General features: G+C 44.4%; 1 protein-coding gene across 8 annotated transcripts in view; it reads right to left on the bottom strand.

Annotated features, from left to right (window-relative positions):
* CADPS (calcium dependent secretion activator) overlaps positions 1–25,870 on the bottom strand; it is a 225,309-nt gene that overhangs the window by 70,766 nt on the left and 128,673 nt on the right. For all 8 annotated transcript variants that reach the window (XM_064453572.1, XM_064453576.1, XM_064453573.1 and 5 more), the window contains exons 12-16: positions 18,336–18,472; positions 12,809–12,996; positions 2,502–2,603; positions 1,516–1,579; positions 628–751 (exon numbers count right to left, since the gene is read on the bottom strand). In XM_064453572.1, the coding sequence (XP_064309642.1) occupies positions 628–751; positions 1,516–1,579; positions 2,502–2,603; positions 12,809–12,996; positions 18,336–18,472 (615 nt within the window). The remainder of the gene's footprint in view (positions 1–627; positions 752–1,515; positions 1,580–2,501; positions 2,604–12,808; positions 12,997–18,335; positions 18,473–25,870) is intronic.

Raw genomic sequence — 25,870 nt, 5'->3', positions numbered from 1 at the left:
GGCTACATGTGTCTCTGGTCACTGGTTATTATTCTCCCATAACTTAAAAGGTCAATAATATCAGCTATGCCAGATTTAGAGTGACAAGAAAGAAACCTGATGCAAGTATGGGATCACTGATCAATGACTACTATGTGAACTGCAAGACAATGAAACACTCCCAGAAAAAAGACATTTTAAATTGTCTACAAATGATTAAGCATAGATTAAACAGTTTTTCAGCTTCTTATTTTTCATTTGTTTCCTGAACCCTACTGTCATATGCAATTAGCTGCACTATACCTTCAGCTGCAAAGATGACATCCCAAGTATTTCTCAACTTGTTTTTTAAAACCACGACATGAATCTGAATACTACACCACTGGCCAAATGCAGTAACGATCGGGAAAAAAAAAAAGCTACCGTTGCTTTTAACTGCTTCGTCTCTCTTTTCCAGAAAAAGAAATGTTTTGCACAGCTTCCATTCTTAACTGCTTCCGAAGCCAACACCACAAAAATGATTCAGAATCACATCAGTTTTATTGACAAGCAAATAAATAGCAAATGAGCTTCTTTTAAATAGCTCCCAGCCACAGTTGCCACCTAGAAATATAACAAAATTTCAATTTCACAAAGAAAGAGCCTTACCTTCAATTTTGGCATACTCTGATAGTCGAGTATAATTGACTAGAGCTGCTTGCTCCAAGCATTTACGGATGACTGTTTTTACCTCCTCTTGAGGGACCGGAGTAACTATGTCTTTCATCAGAACCTTGACACAAGAAAATCTGATTTGTTGTGGCATCGGGCACACAGAACTGCTTTTCTCCAAGCCCAGCACATACATCAATTCCTACACTAGTGCTGTGTGGCTCCCAGGGTATGAGAACAATATGCAGGATCCACTACAAGGTCACCTTGGCCAGCTTAAGACATGGGACCTACCCCTGCCTTATTATTCTCCTTCTGTATCTATACCCTATAGCATGCCCTGAAATCTGTGCTTCTGATTTTTTAGGGCATGACATTAAGATCTATTAAAACTTCCCAGTGCCCGACAATGTTATGCCCTTCCTGGGCTCCACTGATTGAATTGGGTTTAGGTCAGGGCTTGGCCATACTGCACGTTAGCAGAGGTGAGAAGGTTGTTGCAGCAGCAGGAAGGCAGAAATAGGGATGGGGAGGATGGTGGTGAGTAGGTTTCCTGTGCCCAAGGGGAGCGAGCCTGCTTTGAGATGGGAATTTCACCAGACAGCAGCCTGGCATTGCTTGCAAGGGTCTATGGTGTAGATGCTTGCCAGCGAGATCCTCCACTATCAACATAGACACAGGCTGTGCTGCCTTTAGTGGCCAGGCTACACACTGGCCTCCAAGCTGAAGCAGGAGAGAACAACCCCACCTAACACCCCACATTCCAATATTAACGATGATTAATTACATGTCCTATGCAAAAACAACAGTTCCTCAAGCTCTTCTGGATGGAAAGATACATGAATACTGGCAATTTTAACTGCTCTCTGTTGTTCTTATGCTTACCCTTTCCAGCAGTGATAGAGTAGCTTTTAGGGCACCTTCTGGACGGCCAAATGGAAAGCAGTACCTAGAAAAACCACATCATGTTAACATCAGACCAGGTGCATTTGAGCAAACCTTTCTAGCACTATTAAGATGCTTTCCTAAATATGCCCAAGAAATAATCTAGTCCCTCTGCCTGGAATGAGCAGTAAGGTACTTTTCAGAAAAGAGTTTGATGGTGTGGACACTAAGGCAGAAAAACAGAATTCAGGGTAGTAACAAGCTGATAGTTTTACCAGCTTACTAAATCTGGGTGTCACCTGGAGAGTTTTTAGATCTCATAGCAGAGAGTTAAATATCATCTTCTTGTAAAAATGGAAAAAAAGCCCCTCTGGAAAGGACATTTACTTCCAGCCAGAGATGCAGCGATGTACCAGGCTGTGGGTGACCAGCTGAACCAGCCACCACCCCTGGCGAGTGGCAGCTCCAAGAGGCTCCCGCAGGGACTCTGCACGTGAACGCGCACCGCCCGCCTGTGCGCAAACGTGCACCACCCGCCCAGGGCCCGCTGGTGTGCAGGGGGCAATTCATCCCTTTTTGTGGGGGCAGTATCTGTCCTTTCTATACTGAGTCATCCCTGCAGAAAGCCCTGTCTGTCTGAACACTAGGGAGAAGGGAAAATAAATGGGTAATAACTGAGCAGAGGGGAACAGAGAAATAAGAGGACAAGGGATTTTTTTAATTGTTAAATTTTAGAAAAAATCCACAACATTACCATGCCTATGGGAGCAAGACAGTTTGAAATATCCTTTAAAGGTTATATATTTGAAATCACTCTCCAGCTACAAACATGCTACACTGCAAGCTTCACTGCCCTGCGTAGGTCTGTGTCGCCTATGCAAAATTCCCGTATGCATTCAAAACCTGCCTTTTGGCTTTGCTGCTTATAGGAAGGAGCTGGGAGGAAATCAGTCCTCTCGCATTCAGCCTGGGCTCTCTGCCTTTACCTAAAATGCGTGATCTGATTCTCCAGAAGCAAACGAAGCCGCTCCTTGATCTCTTCGAATCGCTCTTTCTCGTCTACGGTCACAGTTCCTATCCCGTCAGGCCTGGAGGAGAAATGCCACGAATGACTCAGACTCCACCTCACCACCCCAGTAACTCATCCCCACAGCACACAGCACGCTGCCCTTTCGAAGGGGACGTCACCAACTATGAGACCCAGGACCGAGGATATGCCACACCGAGACACAGGTGGTCACGGCAGCACAGCTGCCGAGGTACCAAAAACAAATAAAGAAAGAAATACTATCTCTGAGTGATAATCTAGATGTGGACAGCACCCCCCCACCCCCCACCCCCCTTATTTTTCCTGTGATAGAGAAGTTGGAAAAAGCAGAATCCCCTTTTAAATGTAAGCATGTGTCAGGGACCCCGATGCCAGCTTTCACTGCAGGATTGTGGCCATTGCTGGCAAAATAGGGACTCAATTTCTGCAGGAAAACTCAGCTGCTAATTTAGCACAATTCACAGTATAAAAGAATATCAACAACAGGCATATATACAAACAGAATATAAAATTCTGCACTCCTCCATAATGACTGAATCACCCCATTATAGTGATTTCTTGAAGTGATCTTCAGTATATTCTGCCGAAATGTGCCTAGAAAGCGACATGCATTTTGCATTTGAAAATGCAATGCCTGTTCAGTCATTTAATTTTAATTTATAAAAATTAACACATTGATACAATTTATCAAAGATTTTCTCAGACTCGTACTACACGCTTGTATTTCAGGAGTGCACAGGAGAGCATTGCGAGACACCCAGGTCCTGCTGCCTTGGGGTGTTTCTCATCTTTCACAGAGCACAGTGTGCAGGCGAACCCTGCTGAAGCTCTCCCGGGGCTGGATGATGCGGTGGTCCCTGTGCTCTTCCACCCCGTACCTCTGCCGATGCCAACCCATCCGAGAGCCGAAAGCAGCAATCCCCTCCTTCTCCCCCACACCCACACGGCAAAATATGCCACGCAGCAGAATCCCGGGCGAGAGGAGAGAGCGAGTCTAATCCATCCACCAAAGGAATCGGCCGGGCAGACAATCAACGGCACCGCTTCCATTGCCGGTGAGCAAAGCCTACGGATTTGTGTACTCCTGGGCAACTCCACTGGCACAGGCGCTCTTTAGGCAATGTAAGACGTCTTAAAATCGAACAAATGTTCTTACTTAAAGGCCTCCTCCAGTGCTCAGCTTAAGCTGCATAAATCCGCAGTACTAGACTGGTTTGGTTATACAAAAGACTTGGCAAGGGATTACAAAGCTTTTAATGAACCTCCTGTCAGGGGTTAATTGGTTGGCTTTATTTTCCTCTTAAAGAATCAAAGGCCCTAAACTTAAAAAAAAAAAAAAAAGCTATAAAAAATTAAAAGCTATAAAATCTGTACATTCACTTCTCCTTGACCCTGCATTTAGTAAGCTCTCAATATCATAAATACAAACTCTGATATTCCAACGCAGGTGAATAAACCATTAAAACATTCAGACGATGAACTAGCAAAACTTGCATGATATTTACTGAAAAATTTTAAAGCTAAATGTACATTAAGTAAAACTTGCAACATGGACACAGAAAAAGACTCGAATACCAGAGGATGTATTTAATTTTAAACAGCATTTAATCAGAAATCTTTACTTGATTATTTGCCAAATTCAGTTGTGTATTAAGGGAAAAAAAAAAAGGAAAAAAAGATTTAGGCTGAAACTTGGATAAAATGTCTCAGCTGGGGAACACATTTCATAAACAGTTTTGGAAGTATGGATCTGGTCTCATTAGTACCTAATTAGGACTAGTTATTTTGAAGAAATGAGCAAGCCACAAAAAAACCCCCAAATTAGATATCGAGCAAAAATTAATGTCTGAACATGCTTAATATATTTTTATTCCAAAGTTCCATAAAATATTTAATATTCAGACAGAGACATTAATGCCTTTTGTGATGCTGTGCACCTCACAGTGCCTGGTTTGCTCCCATGCAGAAGAGCAGATAATTCAAGGCAGACCGCAATAAATGCCGCACATTAAGGGGCAGGGTTGAAGCCCTCATTTGACTTTTGGCATTCGGTTCCCCCCCCGTACCCATAACAGCTCACAGAGTGTCACTAGGTTAATTGTATCAGCGCTGACAAACGAGATAGGAAAAGCTGCCTGCCCTGGCTGTGATTTGCTGATGGACTGGAAATGGTCTGAAAGTTATGTTACCCTTTGCTGGGTCAACAACCTCAACTGGTGAGATTTAGTGGCAGGATCTGACAGCTTGGGTTGGGTTGCAGTCCTTTCACATGAATCAGTTTTTCACTGTATTCAAAGGGCTTCGGTTTTGCCAGAACTGGTTATTTACAACTCACCGTGTAACTACTTGTGTTGGACACCCAAAACAGGCTGATGTGACAACATCAGTCGCGTCCTGTCTGGGTAGTGGTGGCTCTGGAAGCATCGCTTTGAAAACACTAACCCACACAAAGATGAAGGCTGGGCTCTGGAGAGCAAACCTCTGGCCAGCAGGGCTCTCACCCAAGTCACAACACCCGAAGGGATGCCAACCCAACCAACGAGGCGCACGTAGACCATATAGGCTTAACCCGTGGTCACCCCCGTCTTCACCTTTCTTGGGGTCTTTGTGAGCCAGGAGGACATCAAACGTGGTGGCTCTGACCCTCCATGCAGCGGCTCCCACATGGTGCAAATGCACACCACCCTTGTGTATCATGCACTGCAAACTTGAGACAATCTACAGGTCAGCTGTAGCCATTTTTGGAGCAGCGCGGATGTCTGGAAGGGCCTGCCAACCGAGAGCCATCACCACAGCAAGGACTCCCTTTCTCACCCAGCTGTAGACTATATTGCATCTGACATGATGAGCATCTCTTGAATCTACCTTTCAAATTTTCGGCAAACCATTTTCTCACTGTCCTTCACAAAGTTGACATTTTCGGCAGCATGATAGGAAAGATGTCATGTCGGCTGCTTTTCAAGTTGTTGTCACAGTGGTTAGCACCAGTTCTGTCATCTTTGCTTTCCTCACAATCCCCCATCTTGAGCCATGTCACAAATAATAATACTTCCAATGTTTTTGTCAAATTTCAAATACTATAACCCAGCTGCACATCTTCAGATTTACTAGTTATGTTAATCTTTGTTGCTCATCTTCCCAGAAGCTGAAGCATTAGGAACTCATTAATTAGTGACAAATGCAGGATATACATAGAACTGGAAAAACACTACCCAAAGCCTTGCTCTTAATTTATTAGCTCGATAATTTTGAAACCTAATTAAATATTCAAGTCAAATATACTTTGAAAATGTAATCTTTTTGCGGGAACATATTTATTTTCCCTTTTGCAAGAACACAAAGGGTATATAGCTTAGCATCACTATAATTTAAGATTCACTTCTGTGCTCTAGACAATTCCAGTACGTGGCTGATGGGGTTGAAAAAAATCCCCAGGAGAAGCTCAAGACGCACTAGCTCGTTCTGATGCTTATTGGCAATTTTGTTTTCAGCAAAGGATTCCAGCTCAACTTTGATATTTGCTATTTGATCTCATGGACAGAAGCAGCGACTCCTCCTGCGAGCAGCATTTCTGCAGCAAGGCTAGCTAAAATGCAGCTGGAGGAAATGGATGTTCTCACACGCAATCCACAACCACATTGTTATTACACTGAAGCAGTGATGGGGAATGAGAGGAGAGCAAAAGGGTGAAAAAAAGTTCTGTGTGTACATGGTATATACAGAGGCACAAGGGACAAAATGGGTTTGGGTCTATGAATTCAGGTCAACAAACAACATAAACGTCTCCATCTGTGCAGAGACACAATTTCATCCTATTCTCTCTAGCTCCTGCTCACGGACACTTGAGGTGTATGGCAGAAGTTGTGGGCAGGGAGGGAAGCAGAAGGGCAAAAAAGGCAGGAAAAATAAATAAGGAAAAATTTAATTATAAGTAAACAAGTTTCAGATCACTCCTTCTGCTGCAGATTCACTATGTTGGCTCTAAACTAGTAAATTCCCACTGTAAATATTTCACATGAAAAGTTTTAAATGCCGCTTTCCTAATCCCCCCTTGTTTTTAAGTTTTAAGCCACGAAAACAACGATCAACAAACCAGGTGGTGAAATTAAAAAAAGGGTTGCAATTTAAACAGCAAAAATTATAGTCCTTGTTTAGCTTAGATGGTTTGTGCAAATTCCGGGGTTAATTATAAATTATAATTAGGACCTGTGATCCTAAGGCCACTGCTTTATTCTACAAGCCCCGCCTCCCCCATGCCCTTTTCTAATTATACCCAGTGCCCCCAGGGCTAGTTATGCTGCTAAAACAAATATATCAAAATGATTTTTTAACAAAGGCTAATATATGAAGAAATAGCATACATTTGTATGCAATTATAAATATACAGTATAACGCTAGTGGGTTAATCTCTTTGACATACGCCTGTATGAAATACCATGGTGGCTTATAAATGAAAAGACATATCATCTTTTACACCTTTTATGTTTAACTTGTCTACACTTTTTTTTTACTGGGGAAAATATTGCTTACACGTAGCAAACAGATCTTTGCACGCACTGTGAGCCCTGGCATACAGAGCCAAGGGAAAAAAACAATGTCAAAAACTGATGCAAATAATTTGATTTTTTAAGTAACAACTCAAATATAAAACACGTGCTGCCTTCAGCTCCCTTGCTGGTTGCCAGGTGCAGCACATATGAGCTATACAGTAAACATCGATGATTAGTGCCTTGGACGGCATGTGTCAGGATAGGCTTTCAAAGGATCCCTCGCAGGAAGACTTGCCTGCGCGAAGTCCCACCGGTTGCACCGGGACTGGCTCTGGGGATGTGGGCAGGACCACAGCTGCCTGCCTGCTGCCTCCTACATCTCCCCCAGCAAATCTGACCTGAAAGAGCCCACCTGTTTAGACCCCTTGAAAAAAGCTTATTCAGCAAACATTGATTTTCCCCGACTCCCCTTTCTTCTGGGAATTCACACCGTGCGCGAAATGTCGGTTGAAAGCCCTTTGTTCAGCCCAGCCCTCCGCGCGCTCGAGATGCTGCAGAGCATGGGAGCCATTTCATCCTCCCAAATCCTGCCTTCATTTTGCTTGGGCTCTCCTCCACGCCACAGCGCCGAGCCAAGTCACGGCTCATCGCTTCTCATGTGCAATCTACACCCCTGACGTACCGCGGCTGAACCGGATGGTTTCTGAGCACTGCCATCCTACACCCATTGTACTGAATCACGTCAGCCAGCCACACGGAGCTGGTTATCTGCTGGTGGCTGGCAACCCACCTCTCTTCAGCACAGACACTGGATCCCATCCGACAGACAGCCATAACACACGCCGTGTCGCTGCGGACTTATCGCCGACCTGGTCGGGACACGGAGCTGGCACCTAAAGAAAGGTCACGGCTTTATGCCATGCCAGATTTAAACCTGCCTTACTGCAGCCAGGGCGATTAATCTGAATGAGTTGTGGAAACTAAGCACAAAGCACTACGGGAAGCATAGGAAGATACTGTGATAAAGTGTTCCTATATTTACTACTTCTTTTAAGGGACCAAAAATGTCCTTTTTTGTTTTTTTAACCAGCTGTATGGAAATCTTGCCTTTACATGAAACAGCCAGACATGTAGTTAGAAGACAATGGAAATAATTACAAATATGTTAGGCAGACTTTTCAATTCCTCAATGTTTATGGCAATAACATTATTTCTGCTGGCTTACAGTTGTAAAAAACTAATGAGAGCTAATGCTAATGCTAGCTAACGAAAGAGCTACTTCTTGAAAACAAGTTTGATTCTGTAAAATACAGCTTATAGACAAAAAGGTAAATCTCTCATATACCAAATTATTTAATAGAGAGACTGGTAACTGCTCGGACCTTGGGTAAATAGTCATTGAACAACTTGCAGAGCATGATGGTGTTCAGTCGTTATTAGACTGGAGGGGATTCAGTCTGGCATCCTGATTTTGATACGCTCAGTGTATTCTAATACTTAGCATGCACACAATCATTATTTTAGTCTTATATTTAAAAGTTCAGGATTAGCAAGCATAGAAAGAGTCTCTTTTGATGCCAGCTTCAACAAATAAAAAGAAAGTTATTACGTGGCTATATCCAAAAAGGCACATGTGAAACCAAGGTCACCCCTAAAAGCCACTCCTTTGAAAGGGGCAGGAGTCACCCTTCAAGGTTTAGGTGCTAACTTTGGGCCTGGGAAAGCTGAGCTCAACTTTCTGCTCTGCAACGCCTCTCCTGTGCGCAGACAGAGAAGCGGCAAGGCTCCTCTAACACATCACTTCTCTGCATGTCAAACGATGCCAGCAGTACTGTCATAGCCCTCCAACGTGAGGACAGTGACAAACATGGAAACAGAAGGCAGGGAAAGACCTGGGTGATCAAGTAAAACCTTTCATAATTTTACCCCAAATCATGATGTCCTCTTAAAACCATTCCTGCTTCTTACTTTCACTATTTTTTGGAGGCCTGTCGATAAAGGAAAGTGACAGCCTCAGTACTATGGTGGTGTTACCAAAAGCAAACAGACATCAATAAACACACAGCATGTGTTGTCAGATGCCTCAATAACACTACGCCTTTCTTACCTGTCACACAGGTAAATACATCAGAAATCACATCATCTTTCATAATGGCAGGACTTTACGAAAGCCATCCAGTGATACCTGGTGGACAAAACCCTGCTATCAGCTCACTAGTGACCACAACAGTGCAAAAGCCTTGACCTCCTCAGTCTTAATGACAAGCAAGTACCTGGGTAACAGCGAACCATGCGGATATTCAGCAGTCTTTGCCTCTTGCTGGCCCCTGCCCTTCCGACAGCCTGCATGTTACATGTTCAGGTGTCTGCAGGAGGTGAAACTTAGTACAAACAATTTACATTTAACTCCATTTTTACTTGGAAAAGGATGATATTAACAGAAAAATTAAGGGGATTGTCATGCAAATAGCAGTGATTTACAGCCTGCATTTAGAGAAATTATGTCAGCCTTTCAGGGGTCTGAATAAGGTACAGGAGCCCAAAGGAGGCGAGGAGAACCAAACCCTGACACATGAAGCAACAGGGCTCCAAAATATCCCCCAAATCACATTTTGACCATTGCACCTGCTGCGGCCGCAGGGTCAGCTCCAAGCTGGAGGTGCATTTCCACGAGCAGCCGTCCCGCTCCCATCCCGGCTGCGGTGCGGCGGCCGTGCCGCGGAGGCGGGAGCAGGACAGGCACGGAGGCATCGTCCCCGCGCTGACGCCTGTCATCCTGTCAGCCTTGACCTTCAGGCTGTCCTCGGCATCCGCACCGCAGCCTGCCTGCACTTCCCCGCTGACTGCGAGCGACTGTTGTCTCGCTGCCTGACCTTACGCGAACACGATACAAACAGACAGCCCACCTCAGCTCCATCACTGTCTGCTGCTAATACAGGAGATTGATAGCCACATGAAATTATCTCCCTGCTCGACCTTCATTACTGGGTGGCATATTCTGACTGACAGCCAACCTCATTCTGGAGAAAGCTAAACCACCCGTTCGGGTCTTTTTACTGTCTAAAAGTGAAGGAACTTCCTTTAATAAAGAAAATTGGCACTTTCTCAGATTTGACAGAAAAAGAAGCCTTTGTTAAACAGAGAAATGTCTCATAACTTGAATCTTTCCCAGACCACCACGCATACCAATAACAACACAATGCATGCCGCAGGGCTGCTTGAAGATGCTCCGTCGGACGCTGTGCCGGGTCCCGGGGCATGCATGCTCCCACCTCAACAAATCTGACACAGGAAGTTTTCAGCTCTGCCATGAGCTATAGGTTTCCTGGGAAGAGCATGGCCAGCCCCAAGGCGATGAGCAATGTATGGTGGCGGCAGGTAGGAGGAAGGGATGTAGCTAAAGCAAACCAGGCTTTACACACATTGCCAGTAAGGACAGCATGGGTAAATATTGGCTTTCCATCGCTCTCTGCCAGCCAGCTCACAAATGCACGATACATGTGGCCTAAGCAGCTTTCTGAAAATAAATCGTGACTTTTCCGCTCTGATATTCAGATTTCTGATAGTAGGCATGAAAGATACAGAGTCATGTTTTCCCTCAGATCCCCTGCGGTCCCTTTTTGTGACCTCCCGACAGCAGAGGCCAGAAACCTTACCCCGCAGTCTCCATAACAAACTCCTCCGGCTCCTGGGCATTACGCAGAGCCTGCCCTGGGTAAGAACGTGCAATGCCTTGCAACTCCCGTGTGGCAACAGAGAGAGCAACGACCGAGAAGGAATATGAACCTTCAGCCTTCTGATGTGAAGTCAACCATCAGCTAAAGACAGCTAAGTCACAGCAAAACATCTTGTACCTTTCCTGGAATATTTTAAATGAATTGCTCGAACCTGTGCGTGGACGAGCTGCCCCTTTGGCAGGGTCCAGCGGTCTGCCGGCAAGGTGCAGCAGCCACACGCAGCCCTTGGACAGCTGTACAGCCCTGGGACTGGGGTCCACACACCACATGAGTTTTACAGCAAGACATTTTCTTGAGCCTACAACTCTGTGCCCCATGGGGCAGGAATGGCAGGGCGTCGCCATGGCCAGTACCGTCACATACCTCTTGCCACCAGCCCCCATGCAGAGGAGGCTCTGGCCCTGGCTATGCTGGACCCTGTGAAGATGTACACAGGGCAGCTGTGACCTGCATCCAACCTTCTCTCCATTATGGGCCAAACAGGCTTTGAGCTCTGTTCAGTCCCCAAAAGAGCCTCCTGCCAGGATGAGCCCTGCCTATGGAAGAGGGCGACGGGGGCAGCCAGTTTCCCCTGCCCAGTCTCAAGCCCTCCACGCTGTGTCAGCCACCTCCTAAACACACGCCTAAAAAGCTCAATGCCCTGACCCCCTGTGGGGCCGGGGTGCCCAAATGCCATCCAACTCCCAGGAGAGTGTACGACCCGAATCCCGGTTCTGCAGTGGGTCTCCTCGTGCCGCAGGGACCCAAACTGCCCAGTGTGCTCAGTGACTGAGGAGCCCGGTGCCCTCCACAACACACTTCTGTGCACTGCACACTTTTGCTTACCTTTTTGGCTCTGGATTCGGCTGGGATTTGGAATCTTTCCTTTTTTTGGACTCCTTTTTGGAATCCTTTTTTGTTTCCACTTCAGCGGCAGAGGCATGAGACACTTTGCCCCCCTCGCCGTCTGCACTTGGCTGTGACCCACCAAGTAATTCTGCCATGTGTTGGCTTTGGGGAGTGATTGAAACACGGGGGCAAGGCCAGCAGCGAAAGTGAAAGAAACAAGAAGAAAGCATGAAAAAACTCAAAATAAAACAAAAGGAAACTAAACTGAAAGCAAACAACTGAAATCAAATAACAATTGGCAAAGAAGGAACGAAATAGTAAAAGAAAGTCAGAACTAAAAAAGAAACTAAGGAAGCAAACACTCGGTTTCCATGACAAGATGTATGAAAGTAACTCAAAGGCAAGCGGCAGCCTTGCAATGTGAAACCTGGGCGATGTGTGTCATGGTATTTACCAGACGGTTTATGAAAACACGTAATTATTTCATAACATTCCTTTCTTCAGCAGCATATGCAGGATAGAGGGTGATACATCAAAGTATATAATGCAACATTACAGAAAAAAAAGCAGCAGAAGAAGCTGCAATAGATGCTAGAGCTTTCAACAAAATAAATAGAAAAGGAGAAAGCACAGCTCCAGTTCCTCCCACCAAAGATTTGCCACATTTGAGAGAAAGGAATGGGCTACTTCTGAAATTTATATTGCTTTGCAACAGAGCAAGACAAAATTTTCAGTTTTGTCTAAGCAATTTCTGAACTGATGTCACACAGACTTTAAATGGGTGCCCGAGGGCTTAAAGCCCTTCTGAACACTGAAGTTTGATACTGCTGCAACTTGTCAGATCCTCTCACACAGCAATTAAATCAGCACAGTATATTGTTTACTTCTATTTATTCAGCCCATGACATCACTTGTACTTCAGCTCTATCTTGTCCAGAACTGCATCTAGCAGGTGCCTGGGTAAGAAAGTTAAAAACCCTCATTCCTGGATCCTCTACGTGCATTTTTATTGCTTACATTAAACAAGCAATGAAACAAACAAACAAACCAACTATGCCACTAGAAGCGCTGCTGCCAAACATCCACTGTGAAAACAAATTGGGGACTGTTGTGCATTATCCAAGGAAACCTATATTTGACAAAGTCATCCCTTGCTGGCAGGGAGCTGCTAGCTGAGAAGAATTCCTTACCTGTTGCCATGAACATGTGATGCACAAAAGGCAAAGCTGTAGTGAAGTAAGGTGGGGTCAATCATAGCTCCGTTTTCTGCGCGCTCTAGCAAATCTCTGAGGTAGCAGAGATGTCTGTGACAGCCTCTCACTCCATTACGTGCACAATACTCATCTAGCACAAAGACCTGGCCAGGACTAAACCAGCCCTGTTTAGAAATAAAGAGACTTGATTTTAAATATAAGTTATTAAATACAAAGGCTATCAGATTTGGAGGTATAGTGGTCAACTGTTCTAATAAAAGAAATACAAACCTAAGGCTATGTTAAGGAAAAAGGAGAGAGGTCACTCTTAAACAATACAGTCTGTATATCATCAAACACAGCATATACTCAGTGCTACTGTTCATAAAAACACATTATGCTACCATTAAAGGGAAATGTCATTTAAAATGCTGAAAAGTTAGGCCATTTCATGTCAGTGCCTAGCAAAAAAATAAAAAAGAAAAAAAGAAAAAAAGCAAAGAAAAAAAGGAAAAAAGTTAAAAAAAAAAAAAAGACACCTTGCACCTTTAGGACATGACAAAGGTTTGGTTATTTAAACAGCGTGAAACAGTAATCTCATTTCGGGGATGGAATTATACACTTGGCCAGGAGCAAGAAGACTGATATGGGGGAAGAGCATGGAGGATTACACTGAATAATGACTTCTCTTGCATCTGGCAGGTGGCAACGTCCTGCAGACGGAGGAAGGCAGCTCCGCAGGATCAGAAAGGGATGTTTCCCATCGTCTGTATTGCAACCGCTGGTGACGTGCTCTGCCATTGACCACCTCCTTGGCATCGAAGCAAGGAGAAGCTCTGCTCACAATCAGGGTTTCTTTACACATCCAGAAACCTCAGACTATTTCTGTCTGTCAGTCCTGAGGGCCTGGTGACACATGGCTTGTGGTGCAACGTCTGTGCTCCCGAGGAGGACGCCCTTCCCCGTGACGGGATGGCTGCGGTGAACATCCCGGGACAGCCGAAGTGGAGCGTGCCTCTGCCTTTGGGGAAGGCACTAGCGAGAACAAGAATATTCTTGTAGATTGCTTTTCAAAATGCTGCAAAACCGTCAATATTTACATGGAAATTTGGGTGCTAAACAATTGCTAAGACGCAGCTCTGGAATGCATCAAGCTGCAAAATCTTTCATCGTTTAATTGAAAAGTTCCTGCAGCGGGCGGGAGAGTAGTTGAGGCAGAGCACTGCCCCTATAGGCAACTTCTTTGCCACCCCATCTGTTACCCCAAATGCTACATCTTAGAAACAACACTGCTGTGAAAGATTAAAATATATTTTCTACCACTCAGATGACACCAAATCTTTTCTAGATGCCAAAATAGCTGCTTTGAAAAGAGTTGAAGAAATATCAATTAAGAGCTCAAAGACATAGAGAAGGATTTGCTCATCCTTATTGGGCCAACTCCAAAACAGATTGAGAAAAGAATTAAAATAATGAGGGGAAAATGATAGATATAGGGAGTAGCTACAGTTCTGGGATCACTAGAAGTGCACATTTCAAAATGAAGCCACAGAACAATGCAGATGGGACGGCACTCTGGAAGGCTATTTTTTGGGAGGGGTATATTTGCCTTCACTGCTTTTAACGGTATTTTTGTTTGCTTTTTGGTTGGTGGTATTATGCTTGATTCTGGATTTTCTGACGTTGCCTGTTTGCTACCTCCTTGGACCGTCTCTTCCCCTTGCCTCTCTCTTCACACAAGTCTTTGGCGATCAGGCATGGTAAAAATATAGAAATGCCATAACTGTTCTGTCATAGAAAGACGTGTGCATTTCGTTACTGGGGTAGAAATGCAGTTGAAATTGTTATATTCACCTAATATATACAAAGGACTCAGTCCTCCCTATGGGGTGGAATCTTGGCCCTACTGACACGATCGGGAAGGCTGGCACTAATTTCGCTGGAGCCAGGTTTCAAGTCCAGAGTTTGGGATGAAAGAAGCAGGAGGCTGAACCCAGTGATCCAGCGCACCCCACATCACTCCCTTGTACCAGGCGCTGAGAAGTGCTGGTCCTCAGGCAGACAGAAGGGGTGGGGCAACCACTCAAGACTGCTGCCATGGTTCACTGAGGGAAAGCCTGAGCAGAAGCTCAGAGGTTCAGTGACGAGCCTTGTACCACGATACTTCATGAGAGCATGGGCAAGCAGACTACCGGTGGAGAGATCCAGAGCCTAGGAGGACCAGGTGGTTTCCTTTTGCACAGCAGAGGTATGAAATAAAAATCCTGCTGCTGAACGGGGCTCCAAAGGAGCAGTAAATGCAGCTCCCCACAGCCCCAGAAAAAATCTAAGGTTTGATGAAAGGCAGTGTTCAGACAAATCCCCCACATCTTCAGGCAGATCCTGGCTCTTGATGAAGATTTGCCTGGCACAACCAGCTGAAAACCAGCCAGTCTGGCAAACGCAGCTGATAGTGGTGACACACCGGGTGTCTCACCCCAGTGCAGCTAGGTGTAGCTCAGTTTGGTCTCCCAGATGGTCTTCAACGGCATGAGGAAAACTAGAGGGGATGTTGGAGGAAGGCCACAGAGCACAGGGAGCTCAACTGACCGTGTTCAACAAGCTGAACTGCATCAAGAAGAGGATATGTGTCCCAGGCACCAGTGGGGAGTGCAACGGGAGCTTTGAAGCTGGGTAAAGCAAGGCTTGGTCAGGGTGGGTGAATCGCTGGCAATTTTTCTAATGGTAAATGCAGCTTTTATGAAAACCAGGGTTTCTGAGGGAAGATTTTCACTTTTCAGTAGCTGGATTTTCTCATCATCTATATAGGTTAAACAGAACAACTTCATTTTGGTAGTCTGCTTTATGGACCTTTTAATCTGTTTCCTTCATATCTTCTCAGCTAAGCTGGGCACTCTGGAAGACCACCTTTCCTCAGTACATGCTGTGCTGTATTATGTGAATCCCATCAATGCTGACACGTCATGGGAAACACAGCTCCAGCAGGGACCCAGCTGCATAAGCTGGGTGCCGGCAGTAGGTTGGGAAGTCTTGGAAAGAGTTGAAGAGCAGTCTCAGGAATAACGCACATGTCCAAGCAGAAACGAACGAAGACCCACACGTGTGTAGGGTCCATACTAAGCTGGAAGACCTACATACTCTTCCCAAAAGTCCAGGAAGAGTTGTGAATGTGACTGTGCTGCAGGTTTGTGGATGATAGGCAGGAGCCCTCAGCAAACGATTCAGACAAGGCTCTTCCCTTTCCCCAGCACAGTGTTCTTTGCCAGCAAACATCACTTCTGCCATAGCTGAGATTAGGCAGCCAGTTTATTTGTTTTCATAGGGATGCCCGGCTCAGCCAGCGAGTGGGCTTGCAATAACTTTGTTTAACCTGGTTCCATAGAAATGAGGCAATGCTGAGTTATCTTGTGTGTCAGGGTAAGCCACTGCGTCTGCGTAAGTCCTCCCTGGCACCTCCACGTCCATGTTTGAAAACAAGGTGATGTGTGATGAATCAAAACTCTGTGGGAACTTGCATGGGAATGTCCTGTAGGGAGAACAACAATTGCCCAGCGGCACACAGAGCAGAGACAGCAGGCTTACCACGGGCTCACAGCTCCTCCAGGCAAGCCAGTGCAGTGGTATCACCAACATCGCAAAGACATAACAAGGGCAATGGGAGCTCTTTGCAGTTGAACTCAAATTTTGAGGTCAGCCTGGTTTTTTACACCATAATTAGGACAAAACCATAGTAAAATAAGTAAAAAACCCATGTGAAATCCAAGCATAGGTAAGCACAGGTCATTATTCTCTTCTTTATAACGCTCTGCAATGGGTGATTTGAAAGAAGATGGTTAACTGGTGATGCTCCACATTGAAGGGGTACAAGCCTTGGTGCTGAGGGGAGCTCCATCACTCCGGTAGCTTCTAACAAGGGCTTAAACATCGTGATACAAGCAAAAGTGTGGCTGGGGGGAGTTTCTTGAAGAGAAACATTGTTAATCATTTTCTGTGATGGCCTTGCACCTCTTCGTGAATTTAATTCAACGGCGACAGCTCTCTCACCAGGCCCAAGACTGCACAGAGACAAACCAGCTGCAAGCCAACCTGTCAGACATGCATGGATGGGGATGCTCCTCCTAGGGTCAGCCATGCGTGGGGGCAGAAGCTGCATGCCAAATTCACCGCCTGCTGGAGCAAAGACCTTGATGGAATTGGTGAGAAACCTGCTGCCGGTCTGACAATGCTCCTACCAAGCCTACATGTATCACTTGGGCATCTGTGGGTAAAGTGCACACTGCAGTGTTCCCCATCCCATCCTTACCTCAGGGGATGTCCACAACTGTTCCTCCTAGCTTTGTCTCTCATCAGGAAGGTGACAACTCACTACTGCTAATGGCATTTACTGGATCTTAGCCTTTCTGGGGAGATCAGCCCTTGTGTGTGGCACAAGGAACAGAGCAGGTGAGAGGAGTACCATGGTGGACGGGGGTGTGGAGGAGAGGATTTGAGACTGACAGCCTTACTGCCAAGTGCTCAGTTTTGTTTCCAGGTTGTTGCTTTTAACAGCAAGCAACTCAAGAGTCCCAGCTCCAGGGACTGCACAGCTGCCAAAGGATGAGGGCTATTGGAATAGGGTGGTCCTTCTCCTGAAGACACAGACCCCAGTGTGAAGGTTTCTGTGCAACCTGTGGTGGCAGGTCAGGATCTGTCCCATGCCGTGTTCAGGACCGGATCAGCATTTCAGACCCCTCTAGAAAGGCTTTGTCCCATTGTTTTCTCAAAACCTAAGAGCCTCTTCATCCTCCCCGCCAAAACCACTAAAAATTAATTGTTTGAATTGTTTGAAATTAATTGTTCAAAATTGTATTGTTAAAGGTTATTTGTCATTTAAATCCTCACAATACCTAAGAGCCCCCAAGCACTGCACCCCAGCCAAAGGCTACAAGCTGTCCTGGAGCATCTCAGTGCCACTGTCCTATAGACATGTTACACAGGAATGGGCTGAGAGCTGCAACCTGTGCTCATGAGGATAATCAGGGTGGGCATGCGACTACATGAGCGTGGACAGACTGCAGCTTCACTGCAGTTATCCACCTAGTCCCATATGTTACCTGCTTGGGATCCCTGCTCATAAAGAGACACAAAGCTGGGCCACAGTTACTCCTGGTGGGACTCCACTGACATGGGAGGTGGTACCAGACCGTCATCTTTTCCCTGTTCTTTCATCCAGAAGACTCTGGAAGGCAGTGTGGGAGGCTGCAAAACACTGCGCTCTACTTCACATCCCCACATTGGCGTTTGCCTTTGCAGGAAGAAACATTTTAAGCATTGCAAACAGAAATGGTAAAGACAGTGCAACTGGAGAAGAACAGCAGTCAGTTTACTGCAGGTAGCCTCTCAAAAGAAAATACCTCTTGGCCAAATTCAAACCTGGTGTAAACAGAAGTCAATCTTCCAGCAACAGGGGGATTAGCCCCACTTGCACTAGCTTTGACTTTGCTGCTTGATGTTTATATCACTAGAGACCAAAGAATATACTTGCCAGACAAGAATAGGAATCATTAAGTCTGTGGTCCAAAGTGAGGCGCTGAACCATCTCAAAGAGTGAAGCGTGGTCAAAGTTACAGGGATTGGAAGAGATAAATTCATCCATGCCATGCTTTTGAGCTCTATCTGCATCTGTTCATTTATACATATAGAGAAAGACACCATTTAGAGAGATATAAGACATTTTAGTTGACAAATACAACAGAAAAAAAATATACAATATGAAGCATGAAAGCTAAATATCTCCTCTCCCCTACATTGCCATTAACTTTTCTCTTTGCAGGCTATACAGTACACTTTTCACCTCCCATTGTCAACTTGCATCAGTTATGGACTATCTTATTGCATTTAGGCAAAAGATTTTAGGATTAACATCTTGTCAGCTGCTCATTATAGTGCATTTATTCTGTACTTAGAACCAGAACACAAACCCAAGAACTCACTCTGTATCTTACAATACGCTACAAGTTAACAGAATTTTGGCTCACGTAAGTAAATTAGCCCCTATTTAGTTAGTTGCAGTTAATTATAATAGATTCTGCCATTCTAATGAAGCTACAGCTGTAGCATTTTTCTCTACATTTACTAGGTTTTCTAGGTATCAAACCAGTTACGTTGTTCTTTATCCAAATGCCAATGTTTGTCTCCCTGCGGCAATTTTTTTTCTAATGGCAACTTTAAATGCTACCTCACCGAAATAAAAAGATGCTCTTTTAAGCATTGCTAAGAAGTTAAATTGATATGTAGTTTGTTGTCACTGAGGCAGTAACCCAGTAGTGCACAGGAGCTGCCAGTCATCTCAACGGAGGGGCTGAATTTCCCCTGCCTGGATTATGAGCTGCCATTTTTGGGTGAATTAACAGCCTCAACGTATTCACACTTCTCTGCTTTGGGTGACGTTTATGGGCACTAACTCCTAGGGGCTAATTAATTAATCTCAACATGGTTAACTAAAAATACACCAAATTCAGCAGTTGAAATGAAGCCGCCAAGCCGGCCTGGGTGCGGCCAGCCGAGACCCCGCTGGGAGCAGGCTTTGTTCTACCAGCGGTCGGGGAATTAAAGGACACCTTTCACTCGGTTTTGTCCATGCTCAGCTTCCTACTATATGGGTTCTTGCCAAATCCTCGACAAAGAGAACAGGATTTAAATCCTTCCCCTGTTTATAGCCTCCTAGGGGAACTGGGTGGCCTTGAAACAATGTGGCTGAAAGGACACAAAAAATGCAGTTTTCTGCAATAGTAGTATATGGTAACTGTATTTGTTTTAAAACAAAATCCCTCTTTACCAGAAGAAACAAAAATCCTTAATTAAAAAAAAAAAAAGAATAAAAGGAGCTTTAAATGATCATGAGATAGTGTTCTTTTACATATGCTTTACTATTTAATATTAAGCTGTGAAGGATGGCATGTCTTCCTAAATACCTCGTTCATGTCTGTGGTCTCAGATATTACTGATCATTGGAAGCAATCTTTACATTTTCTGTATAGTCTGTCGTTAGCTATATACAAACTATATAAATAACATCACCCACTGGAAAGAAATCAGACAAATTAAAACATGTAACATTTCAATTAGCTGCTAGCAATACTTAATTCAGCAGTAGCTGGCAATTTTCCTCATTAAAACCCTGCTGAATAAACACTGATTATTTTTCCTACAGCTGGTTAATTTTTGAGGGCCCACTCCCCTGTTTTGCTCCGTGCGCCGGGTCCCGCTGCCTCTCCCCTGCTTCTCTCCCTGGTGCCATTCCCTCCCTCCGCCCCTGCCAGCAGCTCCGTGCATTCAGCACGGACACAGAAGCAGCCGCTGCCGGTACCGATTGATGTGGCAGCGTGAGGGCTGGCTCGGGGGACAGGGACAACCTCCCCGACAAGCACATCACCTCCACGGCACCTCTCCAGCATCCCTGGGCATGGGATGCGAAGCCCACCCAGCCCTGGGGCTCATGGCACGGGCTGGCTGCTGTCTGTTTTGACAGCTTTCTGCTCCTTTGTCTCTTGTCCCTCTGGGCCAAGATCGATTTGATTGAATTCACTCCCAAAGAGTTTGTCTACGCTGTTTTCGATTCCATCCCTAGTGCCCGCAAAATGTTTTAACAGATATTATCAGACTATTTTTAATGGCTTGCTGCTCTGCCCAGCTCCTCTGAGTTGACTGCAAGCTGACAAATTGGCTGGAGGCCTTCATTTGCCAGCTTCGCTCAGAGATTTTATTACTTTTCAATTAGGAGCCCTGATACACTGTCAATCCTCCTGCTCAGCCAACGAGGCTCTGAGAGCTGAGTAAATCAGCTGGAAATTTGAAGAGTCCTCTAGCCCTTTAGCTGGTGAACTTTTTTGAGACTATGTGCTAGAAAGCATGTTTGAAATGACTATTTTTTTTACTCCAAACTAATTAGCATTTTCCTGCTTTATGTTCTCTCAACAAGGTGGACACAGACCAGACCTTTGGTTGGTGTGAACCAGCCAAAGCTCTGCTGGTTACGATGGAGCTGAGAGTCTGTCCTGGGCATTTTAAGATCTCCCTGCCCAAGGCGAGGGCACAGACAAGTGCCCTGCCAAGCCCTGAGAACTGACACAGCGCTTAAATGGCCTTCATGACTGTCCGTAATCAGGGGCAAGTTTACTTTCATTAATCACCGCGAAGCAACACCTTACTGAGCATCTCGTTGGGTGCCTGCTTGAAAGCCCATTTGTTAGAACCACCTCAGAACAACCTGAAGAGAGAGGCATCAGACATGGCACCGCGTGAGCTCAAGCGACCAAAAAAGTGAGAGCTGCATGACTTCTGCTTGGTCAGTGGTTTAAAATGTGGTTTTCTGCCGTGGGAGGGAAGATGACCAGCCGCAGCTCTCCGTGCCGCTGCCCAGCACCGCAGTTCTGGCATGATCACATCATTCAGCATCAGCAGAGCTGTGGGGCTGGGTGGATACACATCGCCCACCCAGGGGATAAAGCCGGCATGGTTTGAACTGGAGATGTCTTTGGAGAATGGTAATACACATATGTATCTCTCCTAAATGGAATATCTGCTCTGGGCCAGATGCTTAAAATCCTTAAGAATAACTAGGAGCAGGTTAAAAAGGAAAATCTGACACTAAACTCACCTTCCCTATAAATTGTTAGAAAATAAACATGCCATGCAACTTGCAATCTATTTCTGCGTTTTGATTTTTACAATGGACTCACTTTTAAAAATGAAATTTAGGAGTCAAAGTACACCAAAAGCATTAAGCTTCCTAGGCAATACAAACAGGATAGGATAGATCTAAATATATTGGCCCTTTGCTCCAGACAGCTGGCCTGTGTGATTTAAAATAATGCCAACATCTGCATATTAAGTAAGTTTTATACATAATCCATCCTCCTTCAAAATGGCTTGTACAGTTTGAATGAGATTTTAACCAAATTACAAAATTGGCTAATATTCGCACCCAAACTGTACAGCTAAATTGCAAGTACTTTAAATTAATTGTTTCAGTCAAATACGGTTGCTTTTTTGACCCTGCTCTGTTATGCTAGCTAAAAAGAAAGGAGAAACCAAAGAAAGAAAGTTATATGATGCTCCAGTAATTTACAATCCCTTCCCAAGGTGCCGTGCCAAGCTCACTGGTGCTTCTTTGTTCGGGGCCCCAGCCAAAATGCTGCTGCAGGCCCACAAAAGTTATCTTACATATTTAGACAAGCTGCACACAACTGCAGCTGAAAGGTGTTCGATGGTGGTCTCGGAAGGGAGGCTGCCAGCGGAGGTAAATTGGCAGCACAGACTCCATGAACCTTTCTTCTGGAAAACTGCAGACTCTGGCCTTTTATATTACACTTGGTCACCTACATTATGGCCTTTTTAAAATACTGCCGGGTTTATTTTGTTCGTTTTTATCTAGTTTGGATTTTATACTGACTCCATTAACTGGCCCCCTGGTCACACACACAATCCCTACAAGTGTTAGAAATCAGAGTCTTAAAAATCTGCCAGTGTCGGGAACACAAAGATTTCAACAACAACAACAACAACAATAATGAAAACCAAAGGACTGTCCCACCATTGGGTCCTCTGAAGGCTGTATTTCTCTTTATCTAGCTGTTATTTAAAAATGAAGAGGCAAAACAGTCAAATCTCTCATTCTGTTTTTTTTTTTTAAAATGCATTTCCCTGCCCTCTGCATTTCTTTTGCTCCAGCAATAATTTTGGCAGATTTTGCTCTGAGAGCAGTGAAGTTAATAGTGGGGGACAAGCTCCATAAAAGAATTCTTGTTATAAAAGGCTTTAGGTAGCCATTTTATTGTAAGAATTTCTTACTCCAAATTTATTTCTTTTCGTTAATGAGTGACTTTGTTCTAGTACCAAAGGCAACTGAACATCCAGTAAATTTTATGACACGTTTGCTTATTAAAAAAAAACAAAACAAAACCAACAAACAAAAAAACCCAAACAACTGTAAATTAAAAGGTGACTTTGTATCTTACTCATCTGGAAAATGTGTGCTTGTCATATCTGCTTGACATTACAAGAATGAAGATGTGGTTTGGACAGTAACAAACAATGACACTAGTCAACCTCATCAGGAGACATGAAATAAAGGAATGACAATGATTGATGGCAGCTATTCATTTACAGATATTTCTAGAAAACTCTTCGCTGGCCTGGCCGGGCCAAGCGGGAGAAGTTTTCCAGCCTGCGCGGCGCTCGGCGGCAACGCGCCGCAGCGGGCAGGCGACGGCGTGCCCACCGCGACCCGCCGCACGCTCCGAGGGGCGGCGGGGTCCCCTCCTGCTCTCACCGCTTAAGTGGAGCTAACGGGCACGCTTGGGCTGCGACTCGTTAAAGAAACACCCAGGGGAAGCGCCTAGAAACCTCGTTTTGCTCGGCCGTGTGGAGCAAGAGGCTTTATGAGCAAACACCGGTGTTCTGGAGGGGGAAAAATCCCCGCTCCGGGACTTAACGTGCCAGGCTGTTGATTGTGAGCGAGCTGCCGGCGGTGCCGGCTGGTGACTTACCAAGTCCCCTCCTCGCCGGGCGCTACGGCACTGCCACCTCTGAGAAGTGATGTGCGTGTGCGTGTGTGTCCGGGGCTCTGCAAACCTCCTCCCCACTATCAGCCGCGGCCGATGCAGCGGGCTGGACTCGCCTCTCAGCTGGATATTTAAGAGCTCTTTTGTTTTTTTCCCTTCATATCATTCCATGTTAGAAGATAGCTTTAAATTTTATTGGCTGTTTATTCCTGTGTTTTATGGCTCTTCCTCTGCCGGAAACAAATTCTTTTCTGCTCAAGTTACAATTTTAATAAACGGTTATGAATGTTCCTGTAAATCACCAGACACACTAGGCACTGAATGGAAATCTAAGTTACCTAATGCTTGGTAGTTAAATGAATAAGAATTTGTAGTACGCACTTACATAATTCCATGTGTGGCAAGTTAAAAACACAGTTTTAGAACAGCTATTTATAATATAAAACATTTTTTCACAGCATTTTTGTAACTATTTAAAAATATTTTGAATTGGGTGACTGCGGAAACCTATGAATTTGTATTTCATAAGTTAGAGTCCCATGCTTCTTAAAGCACATAGAAGTGATTTACAGGCTTATTAGTTTTAAATTCATGCAAGTTATGTGAGAACGGAATTAACATTTTAATTCTGCATTCCTGCAAAGAAGCATCTGCAAGTTGACAATACAGAAGACACAGCAATGTTCTCATGATATCTCTAACTATCTAAAAAAATAAAGCAATTAAAGCACAAAACTAATAATCTAATAGGATAGCAATGCATTGTAGTGCAAATACATGTAATGTTGCCAGAACCAAGTTCATTCATTCATTCACTCTTTCTTTCTTTCTTTCAAAGTGGCAAAAATCCGTATTTCCATCAAATTAAAGTTTTTCTTTTTTTTTTGCAGTAAAGTCTGATAAGAATCCTCTTTGGAAATCCAAACATTTAGAAAACAAAAAGAAGAAAGAAAAAAGAAAGTGTCTGCTGAGAAGGAATTCTGCCTGCTACCCAGGGGTATATTTATACACACACGCACATACTCACACACAGAAAAAAAAAGAAGAAAAAAGAAACAAAAGGAGGAAGAATTAAAAAAAGAGTCTTGTTTGATGGCCAGGAGGGATGGCACCGCCTGTTCCTTCTCACAATTGCATTCAGGTACTCTGGATACATATTTGCCAGCTCTCATGACCCACTGATGCTATTCCCTCCTAAGGAAAGCAGGCACTCACCAGGTATTAGAGAAGCAGCTTTTAACACCAATAAAGGATTTGTACTGTGTGTATTTAAGGCTGAACAAAGACTAAGGAGAAGCTCTTTTACAGCACAAGTTTGGGCTTTTATTTTTTTCAAAGTAGATATTCCAGTAGGAAAATGTAAAACAATAATTCCCCTGACGTATTCTTTGGCAAGCATTGCTTTGATTGGTGATTGAGACCCACGCTGAAACATGGATCTACAGTAATTTGGGGGACCAGCAGCACCCCTCCGTCAGAGCAGGTCAGCATCTCCAAACCCGGGGTGACCCAGAGAGCCGCCGCTTGCTGCCAGAATCATCCCCTACCGAGTTTAGGGGAGAGGGAACTACCAAACCTCGATGACTCAGGCTTGTTTTCACAAGGCATGTGCGCAGGGGTTTTTTGGGGGCTCCTGTGGAGTCCTGCTCCTCATCTAGGTCTCTCAGGGTCTCCTGCCCTACCTTTCTACGCTTTGAGGTTTCCACAGTTAGCCCCGCACACTGGTGCGCTGCACCAAGCTAATCATCGGCACGGAGAGAAAGGATATTGTCAGAGTGCAAAATGATCTGTTTTCAGGCAGGAAGCAGTCAACTCGATGTAAATTCCATGAAACAAAAGAAGGTATTATTTACAGTTTTATTGTGATGTTAATTAATATTTACATCTTGGAATGAAAAATAGAAATGTTAATGATTGGCTTTACTAAAAGGATCACTTGATGCCAATGTGAAAGCCAGGGAGAGAAGGCAATTATGCAAACATCACATGCATCCTAATTTCAGTATGGAAACTTACATTTCAAACCTCAGTTCAGGAAAATAACATGGAAAGTTTGTACTACAAAATCTAAACATGAGAAAGATTTAAGAGAAAAAAAAAGCACATTGCATATGTCAGATAATCTAGTCTGATTATCTGAGCTGTGCTAGCTACAGGGAAGCACTTACCCTTGAGTCCAGCTAGAAGTTAGCAGGGTAAGAAGGAACAAACCAGAATAACATAAAGACTAGCAACAAGGCTCAGGAAAGCAGACAGGAGCCCTAACCTAGCAGCTAAATATTTGGGTTCAAGCAAAGAATGAAAAAGAAACTTAAAGAAAATCAAACCAACCAAAAAAAAAAACCAAACCACTTACAGCTGAAAATTTCTTAAGCAGCTCAATAAACCTTGCTACTTATTATGGGGGAACAAATCATTACAAATTCTCAAAACAACCAACTCTTTGTATATGATGTGATTAACAGTCATTAAATATAAACAGACATTAAAAAATGAAATAGAAGCACAAGTGATA

This window comes from Phalacrocorax carbo, chromosome 6, assembly GCF_963921805.1.
Source record: "Phalacrocorax carbo chromosome 6, bPhaCar2.1, whole genome shotgun sequence".
Taxonomy (NCBI): Eukaryota; Metazoa; Chordata; class Aves; order Suliformes; family Phalacrocoracidae; genus Phalacrocorax; species Phalacrocorax carbo.
Note: the sequence above shows the minus strand (reverse complement) of the source record. Positions and strands in the feature narration are given on the sequence as shown.